Genomic DNA, 10,198 nt, shown 5'->3' on the forward strand with positions numbered 1-10,198 from the left:
GTCTATGCTAAATTGCCCCTACGTGTCACTGATTGTTCCCGGGTAAAGGCCTTGACTTGATCCACTGCGACCAGGATAAAGCGGTTACTGAAGATGAATGATCCATAATAGACAAGTTATTTTAAAGATAATAATACAACAGTAAGGAACGTTTCAACCATGTATTGATCGATTCATTATTCATCAATTAATCAGTCCATCCATACATCCATTCATCCCTACATAACAAGACTTTGTGGAAAAAAATGATACTAATGTAAGCGGATACAGCACAGATCCTAGGCATCTACATCTACTAATTGACAATAAATTAAGCCAGTATATGTTTGTGACCGTAATATAACCGTCTATAAGCTGTATGCTAGGAGGTCAAAAATAACATGAATAACTTTTTAATTTCATGTTCAGTATTTGTAATGTTTTTATCTGACTTTGTTCTGACGTTTTTATTTCTTTTAATGTACTTGTGGCTTATTTGCCTGCTCACTGCTGTACTTTTAACCATATAAGTAAATGTTTTGTGATGTTGAGCAATCAATAGTTCTTTAATGGGCCAGAAAGGTTACTCTGTTAAATGAAATCTTTAGAGAACGTCTACTCGTCATGGCCTCCCAGGGGTAGTTGCATCTTAGACCACTAGAGGGCACCAATGTTCCCTGTGTAGAACTTCTTCCTCTGTTGTCTCCCTTTATTTTCTGTGTATCCATACTCATGTGTTTCTTATTTCCCTGATTGGTTAGGGCTCTATGTAAGTTCCCTGTGTTAACAAGGCTCAGATTCTCCTCTGACATGATACTAGTACTGTGACTACTGCCTGGTTAACAACATTGTTCTGGTTTGTGATTTCTCTGTGGATGTAACTTGTTGTAATTTACCAGGTGGCAGAGAATAGCATTTGTCACCCTAATTGCCACCCCTACTTCTGTGGTTCTTAAAATATGAATCTACTCCCAAGACAATAAGAGAATTGTTTAAAAAAAATTTTTTTTTAAAGTGTGTAATTATCTAACCCACTAGAACACACATCTGACTTGGAGTTGTCTACAATCTGTACAAATGGAAATAAATGTTTCTAAAGTTTATCATGTAAATACTAATGCTGTAGTAAAGTTTGACCCTTAAAAGTTGCACTGATTTTGCACTGGACAAAATTGCATAATAATAACATGATCATAATACATTTATAGCATAGTTGAGAAGTAAACCAAGTTAAGTGACTTGTACTGTATCAATTAGTTCTATAACCAGCTGTATCTAACTTGTCAGTAGGGTTGTACCATTGCTTCATCAGTTAGAGTTAACTTATTCTGAATTACACCTTCGTATGGCTCCACGTGTCCATGTGGATTTCCTCCACGATCTCTGGTTTCCTCCTACCTCCCAAAACATGCCAGTGAATAGTCTACTCTGATTTTCTCCTAGGTGTTAACGAGTGTATGAATGTGTGTTCATAGTGGCCTAGGGTATGGAGTTTATTTCCCCTCATGCCCACGGTTACAGGGATAGGCTCTGGGTCCACTGCAACCCTGACCAACATAAAGAGGTTACTAAAGAAGAATAAATGATTTGTTTGGCTTTTTTGTTTTTATACCTGATGTCTGAGCCCTTACATGATTTTTCATTGATATGCTGAAGATTAAAGTCCAGGTGACTTGGATGAAATGCACATCTAAAGCCTAGTACATGCAGAACCCAGATCAAAAATATTTTAAAATAGGCTTTGCACATGTGTCAGTGACTCCATTCACCTGTAGTGACATGTGCCTTATTGTCTCATCGAGAACAATGATTTCAGAAGTATGAAAAAACACATTAGACCCTTGGTATGTTATTCCAACACTTTACTTTATTACAGACAAGCCAGGGGAACATAAACAGCAAGTCCCTGTTAAGCTAGAAGTATTAACTATTCGAGTTCTATTTTCAAGTTCAAGTCAGGTGGGTTTTAATTGTCATTCCTCTATATTAACTTGTGTATACTGGAATGAAATGTTTCTTCAGAGCCATGGTACAACACATAATAATGCAGTATCACAGTTCACAAAAAATACATGAAGTGTAAATACATGATAGTGTGACATGAAGACAAAAATACACAATAAATAATGATAATGACTCTTTATTGGTCAAATATACATTACAGCACAGTGAAATCCCTTTCTTTGCATACCTAGCATGTTAGGAGGTTGCGGTCAGAGCGCAGGGTCAGCCATGATATGGCAATAAACAGGACAATAAACACACAGAACTAGACAGGACAAGCAACCAGAACAGAATTGAATAGAATACTGTTGCTGACTGTTTTAAAGCGCACCTATCATGGTTTTGAAATGTGCCTAATTTTGTTTTAAAGGTCATCAATCTATCATACAATAGATTTACACGCATCCAAGGTTAGAAAAACACTTTAATGTGCTCATAATTTAAACTGCAGCATTACCTTATCGCCCCAGTGTCTAAAACAACTCGTTAAATGATCCGTTCTAAATGATTCACTCTAAACTCCTCCTTTCAGAGTGCATACTCTGCTCTGATTGGTCAGATGCCCCAGTTTGTTGTGATCGGTCTACCGCTGTCAGCGAGCGGCCGATGAAGACCAGAGGCGGGGCTTTTTTTTTTTACAAACCTACGTAGGTCAGTACAGGAAGTGAGTCTGGAATCACTAACGACTCATTTCAGTTGTTCAGAATCGATTCCTTCTTTTGGGAGTCGATAACTCCGTTTGTCGTGCGCTTTGATTTTTGAAACTTTCCAGACTTTTTACATTCACAAACAGCTCGATAACACACTACGTGAAAGGTAATATCTGAAAAAGCATAATAGGTGCCCTTTAAGGGCTATTTAAAAGACTGACTGTTTACATAGAGATTTATATCAATGTAGACTTTTAAATTAATCTATATCCTCACTACATTCTCAGTTTCTCAGTTAAATGGGCTTGTAGATAAAAACATCTATGCTTGAAAGCACTTCAACATACAAAGGTATCACAGTTGTGCATCCTATTTTCCTCTCCAATGGTTGGTGCACATGTCTGATACTCAACTCAAAGCTTCCAACAGGGCAAGCTCAATCAACATTAGTCTCTCATGGAGACTGAGTGTAACTACAGACATGATTGTATTTTACAGTAATTACAACTAAGGAAAGGCAATGGATTTTGTCAGTAGAACAGTTTAGCAGGACCAGACATGCTGTATGAATATGAAAATATTATACATGTCTCAGTTGATACGAATTTCTTGTGTACTCACATTTCTTGTGTACTTCCCTGCATGCTTCTACAACAAATCATGATAAATTAAAAAAAAAAAATTCAACTCTGTGTTAGCTAACACAACTGACACAAGACCATATGCAGTACAATGTGTATTTGATAAATTACAATATTACACTACAACTATGATCAACTATTACAGTTACATAATTGGAAATTAGCCCTCTGTAGTTTTTTTTTGGAAGGGTCTGGAAGTCCCAAAACAAATTAACTACTGGATTAAAGTTATTTTATTTATTTATTTTTAAGCACTAGCCCTCTATAGAACCTTTACACACCTTTCTTTACAGGATAAATTTTTAAGAGCATTGTCCAGAAGCCCAGAACAGCGTGTTTCACTTTTCATATAACAATTACATTAATCATTTAATATTTTAATGATTAGAGGGAATGTTGTTTGCCAGTCCTGATGTGTTTTCAGACATTAGAGGCTGATTTGCTCTGCTTTGAGGCAGCTGTAAATGAGCTGTAATGCACAGATGGTGCTGCTGCTGTGACCATGTGCAAACATGACTGCAGAGTTAACAACATTAGCTGCCGTATTTGGATGTTTGTCCTGGATGCACTGGCACCTGCATGATAAGACAGGATTTTGCATTTTGCATAATAAGGGTTTAGTTCTACTGATAACCACCTTATCTCTAATGTCTTTTCAAATATGGTGTGCTTACTTTGTTTTAGATGCAGTTTATTTTCCCTGTAGGCATTAGTTAATGTAGAATAGAGTATAAAATACTAGTACATAATCTTTTATCCGTGTCTAAAATGTATTTATATTTAGCATATGTTTATAAACTGTAGCACACAATATGAAATTTTGAATATACTATAACTAAGGGAGTTAAACAAATGGTGATTTACCTAACAAGATATTTCGGGCTCTATTTTCGCAAGTTTCATTTGCTAATTAGTTAATGCTATTTTTCATGGTCATAAATGAATGAGCTACACTGATATGGATGGAGTGATGGAAAAAAGGGGTGGGACATTGGCGAAACCCAGCAATGCAGTAGGATTTTCAAACTTATTTAGCTCCAGAAATGAGCATGGGCTATAACTTTTAGAGCAGATGAAGGAATAAGAGAAATGTAGAGGCCATACCACAACAAGCAAACCACTCATCAGCAGTAACAATGAGAAAGCCAGATTGGAATTCACAAAGAAATACAGAGATTAGCCACAAAAGTTCTGGAACCAAGATTAACCAAAGTGATGGAAAGGCCAAAGTGACCCAAATGATCCAAAACATACAAGCTCATCTGTGAAACATGGTGGAGGTAGTGTCATGGCTTGGGCTTGCATGACTGCTTCTGGAACAGGATCACTAATCTTTATTGATGATGTAACTCATGATGGTAGCAGCAGAATGAATTCAGAAGTCTACAGCACTTTGGTTTGCCAATTTATAAAGAAATGCATCCCGATCTAATTGGGAGGAACTTCATCATGCAGCAAGATAATGACCCAAAACACACTGCCAACACAACAAAGGACTTTATCAGGAGGGGAAAAAGTGGAAGGTTTTAGACTGCCCAAGTCAATCACCAGTCACCAGTGAAATGCACCAGAGCAGCATTTCACCTCCTGAGGAGGAGACTGAAGGGAGAAACCCACCAAAACAAACACCAACTGAAAGAAGCTGAGGTACAAGCCTGGAAAAGCGTCACAAGAGAAGAATGCAACAGCTTGATGATGTCAGTGGGTTGCTGGATTGATACAATTTATTGCAAGCACCTAAAAATCGGGTGGTCTGCCACCAGAGGTCCGATGTTCTAAGTTGTTTAACACATCTAGATGTAAATATCAGGAAAGGAAAGCTGAAATTCTCATCTATCATATCATATTCATCTTTTGATCTCAAACCCAAATGTCTTTCGTGAAGAACAAAAACAAAAGAATTGAACTTGCTGTTCCAATACTTTTGGAGGGGACTGTATGTAACCCAACTTAGCACTTTATTTAAAAAAAAAAAAAAAATTCTTATGTTGTCTGTGTGCTTTTCTTACTATATTACCTCCCCAACAGAGAATACTGATAGTCTTCTTAGTCTGTGACCTAGTGAACCAGTATGATGATGTGTTTATTGATAGAGACTTTAAAGCACTGTGAGTCTCTCTGGATAAGAGCGTCAACCAAATGCCAGAAATGTAAATGTAAATGCAAAGTGCAACACAAACAGACTCCTTCATCCAAATACAACAGAATGAAATAGCCAATTTTATCCATAACAAATTACACAAAACCATTTAGTGGCTAGTAAAGATAAGTTAAGTGGATAAGCTTCTATTTCAACCAAAAACAGAGCAGATAATCTTATACTTCAACCAGGTGAGATGCTAAGAAATAAAAGCCGTTTTTTTTTTTCACATACAGTATGTGTAAACTCCATAGAAATCCAACAATATTCAAACGACAAATATATTTATATAATAGTCCGCACCATCAACGTCGCTCCAATACCAAAGCATTATTGGTCAAGTGGTTAAGGCTTGGGGCTACCAATCAGGAAGGCTGTGGGTTCAAATCTCAGCAACACCAAGATGCTAATGTTGGGTCCTTGAGCAAGTCCCTGAACCTTTAAATGCTTAAGAGTATCCTGCCTCAACTGTAAGTCATTTTGAAAATATGTATTTTTCACTTTCCCTTTTATGACCTCCCTTTGATGCTTTACAAAAGATGATCTCAAAATAATCTACTAGCTCTAACAGTGTCAAATAGTTTTTCTCTGTAGGAACTGCTGTAAAGCAGATTATCAAGATAAGGTTCTGGGGCACAGGGCTTTGATTCTCCTAGGACATTTAGTAGTTGGGACATGGCAGAGATCGCAGACAATCTTGTCTTCCAAACAAATGACATGACATGAGTTTGCCTGTAACCCGATCAGATATATTTGATTGCCTATGTAGCTACATCACTGCTAGTGATAAGAAAAAAAAAAAAAGTGAAAATTTAGCATTCATGTTTTGTGATAACGCTCCTTCATCATTACAAGTAATCTAAATGATTATGTAGTGTATATGTGAAGTAGAACCCACCATTTGCTTTTATGTCCGACTTTTTAATACGTTGTGAACAGCTTATCAGTCCGTACAGGATTGCGCTGAGCTTTTTATTTCTCTGATTGTTGCGTCTTTTTTCACAATTTGCGATGCGACGTTTTTGTTGTTGCAGAAAACTACTTAAATTACAGAAATTGCAGTTGCGCTAAATTGTTTTGCTCGCTCTTTCACAGTGATGTTTGTTGGTAAATGAGACCTTTCAGCTGTACTCATGTTTGACGCACGTGAATCGAAGACGGCTTTGACTGAACGAGCGCTGTGATGACGTCACATGACGCGCCTTGGCCCAAATCTGTGGAAAATCTGCGCTCATTTTGACAAATGGCAAGCTCCTCCGAATGTTGCAGAGTTTGCTTGATTTTGCGTTCATTTCTGCGATCGCAAAATCCTGGAGGGACTGACTTCTGACATCTTTTCTCTTTTCATGTCTACACACAGAGAAGGTCATAGCAAAAGGTTTTTCAAACTATTCTGTTGATTTTGCATCATATTTTGGATTGTTGACTTGTTACAGTATGCAGAGCTACATTTTGGATATCTAGATTGAATATTGCACTGGTTTAGGATTAAACACTGATAAGGCCTGTGTTAAAACAGATGAAATAATGACTCCAATTTTCTCTACAATGTAACCTCTATTATTCAGATTCCTAAGAGCTATTTATGTCTACAAAACTTATTTTCAGTTAGGACAAACCCCTTTGGATGAAAGAAACAAAGAGAGTGATAAATAGAGAGAAGATGATTATTTGGCATGTCTGAATAGGAACACTTATTTACGTCTGTAGACGACAAATGTCTGAGAATCAGCAGGATGAGGTAGAAGTCTTGTCTTCCTTTCTACAGTGTCAGATGAACGCATGAGCTTCTGTCATTGCAGTAATGTCCACAGTGACACCGATCTGACATGCCCGGTCGAAGCAGGTCTTTGTGTGTAGAGCGTTAAGCTGTCAAGACTTTTGAAGGATGGTGCAAAAAGCGTCGCTTCTTGCAGACTAGATGATTCAATATCACATAAATGAGCCAAGGTTATGTATCTCTCTCATCATATATGGTAAGCGGAATCATATCGTCTTCTCTTGGTGACAATTGATAGGATGAATGACTTCCATTTGGAAGGTTACCAATCTCTGATGGGTGGAGCATGACAGCAGGTAGGTGGGTGGGACTAGAGTGGTGGGAAGAGCATAGAGAGTTAGTCGGGCTGATCTGAATGGCTGTGGTGTCCTGCAGTGTGTGCTCGCTGGTCTCTATCTCAAATGCGGTTCCACTCATCCTCATTAATCCCCAGTGGTCCGGTCTTGTGTTGGCATGAGAAGACTGGGTGGAAGGCCTGCGACTAAACATGCAACACAGTCCAAAAAACAACAGCGCCACCAGCAGGAAGAGGGGCCCGATGATGATGGGCGGGTTGTTTGCGGGCATCATATTAGCAAAGCCGAAAGCACCCACAAGAGTGATGTTGAGCCCAGCCAGCATGATGCAAAGCCCACAGACGCAGCACAGAGCCGGGGACGGGTAGCTGCATGGACGCATGGGTCGCTTCTTCTTCACTGCAGCAGGATGTGGGTCTTGTTCTGAGCAAATCATCCTCCCTGTGGACTCTCCTCACTTTCTCAGCACTTCCTGTTCAAGGTATCTGGTAAGACAGAGAAAGGGATGGGGAAAAAGACAGTGATGATTAATGAATGCAGCAGGGGAGCAGAATAACATTTGCTGTCGTGCTAACATCCGTCCGGCTGTGTGTCATTTCATAGGGAACTCTTGGGAGGGGCAATTCAATTAGTGCAGCCAAGTCCAGATGACTGCAATGATGAGAAGCTGTGTAAATGGCTCAAATTACTGTGCCATATAACGTTATTATTGGTATGTCTGTGAAAAGGTCTTTTGGACAGGCTTGGGTGCTGTAAATGTCTGTGTGAGACATTAACCAGGAGTACGGCGTGCATTTCTCTATGGACATGCGTTTATTTCACAGTGCGCACACTGCCTGAGGAAAGGAAATAGGCAAAATCAGAACGTCTGGCTTCTGATACTGTTAGTAAAACATACCAAGTAGAAATAAAAAATAACAGAACGTGAAACAACTGTCTTGGATAATGAAAATGGATCTGTAGAAGAATAAGAAAACTCAACACAAGATTCAAATAACTTCAAACTTCAAAGTCTGATATAATAAGGATATATATCATTGCATGTTTTTGTGTTCTTGCAACTTTTGTTGCATTAAAAAAAAAAGTCCACACACAATTCTTTGCAACTTTATGCCAACTTACAAACAAAATCACATGTCCATTAGACTATTACATTTAACAGCATATTGTTTATACTATATATGAGATTATATATAATCTTAAGTCTGGAATAGATTTCACACTTACCAAAGAGTTACAAGCTTATACAAGCAGATCCTCTGTGTGTATGCGTAATATGTTCTCATGCGTGAAAGCGCATTGAGTTGCTCTGAAATGTAAAGCGCCACTGGGTTTAACCAGAGAGTCGTCCAGCTGTGCTCCAGCCATGTGAGCACCGAGTTCTCTTCCAGCTGATTTATAGAGAAAGATCCAGCTGAGAACACCTCATTCCACGCCCACCACCATCTGCACTCCAGACTAAAGAGGCACCATGCCCTTTTCCATTATATCGTGTGGACTTTAATACTCTCTGTTGTGGTTTTCATATTTATATTATCTGTGAAAGAGTATGTGTTGAATGCAATTCTACAGTTGTGTACAAAAGGTCTACAAAGCGTTAGGACAAAATGACGGAGACAAAGAAATTTGAACACATTTCATTTATTACGTTTCATAAGGAGCGTAACAACATTTCAAAAGAAGAAAAAAAAAGTGTGAAGTATTGTATGTTAATGTTAAAAATTAATCTTTTTTTTTATTGGATCTTTGTTTCTCATGGCCTTTCTCCAAGCATCTTTTGGATTATCTGAGGTAGAGCAGGGTCGACAAATTGCATGTAGCAACAGATGGTATAAGGTGGACCGGGTACACTGGGAACTGAGTGTCAACAATGGCGGATCTCTCTAATTAAAATAGCCATATATGACAGGAAAACTGAGCTGTAGTCTATTTAATAAAATGCTGCAGCAGTTCGGGTCATCTTGTCCCCTTAGAGAGAAGAGTCACAGCTTGACCTTTATAGACTACATCTCAACAACTACACGGTCCTGTAGGTTCATTCTGTACAACATCAAGAAAATCAGACCCTATCTGACTGAACAGGCTACACAGATACTAATCCAGGATCTCGTCATATCAAAACTGGACTACTGCAACGGACTACTCTCGGGTCTCCAGCCAGCTCCATCAAACCCCTTCAAATGATTCAGGATGCAGCAGCACACCTCGTCTTCAACCAGCCCAAAAGAACCCATGTCACACCGCTCTTCATCTCGCTCCACTGGCTTCCTGTAGACGCCTGCAACAAATTCAAAACCTTGCTCACATACAAGACCTTGTCTGGAATTAATATACCTACTCAGTGTGGCTCGAGGATCCTTTCCAGAACCTTCACACTAACCATCCCTCAGTGGTGGAATGAACTTCCAACCTCAACTACACTGGCTAAACTTACACATCTACTCTGTGCACTTTGCTTCTCTAGAACTTCTAGAAAGATCTTGTATTGTAGCACTGCTTGATTGTATTGTATTGTTCTCTGGAAATGTCCACATCTACAAGGCATGAGGGCTTACTAAATGATTAATGAGTATGAGAATGATGTAAATCAGATTCCGTGGCCTTCAGCCACCAAATTTCAACCCAATTGAACACATATAGCCGGTTTTGGACCAATGTATTAGACAACGCTCTCCACCACCATTAACAAAACACCAACTGAGGGAATA

At 38.8% G+C, this 10,198-nt stretch overlaps 1 protein-coding gene across 1 annotated transcript; it reads right to left on the bottom strand.

Annotated features, from left to right (window-relative positions):
- Positions 1 to 7,365: 7,365 nt before the first annotated feature.
- On the bottom strand, positions 7,366 to 7,926 carry LOC128613900 (transmembrane protein 275-like). Its single transcript, XM_053635070.1, has one exon. It carries the CDS (start codon positions 7,924 to 7,926, stop codon positions 7,366 to 7,368), a length of 561 nt encoding a protein of 186 aa, XP_053491045.1.
- Between the last annotated feature and the right edge of the window lie 2,272 nt (positions 7,927 to 10,198).

This window comes from Ictalurus furcatus, chromosome 10 (assembly GCF_023375685.1).
Source record: "Ictalurus furcatus strain D&B chromosome 10, Billie_1.0, whole genome shotgun sequence".
NCBI lineage: Eukaryota > Metazoa > Chordata > Actinopteri > Siluriformes > Ictaluridae > Ictalurus > Ictalurus furcatus.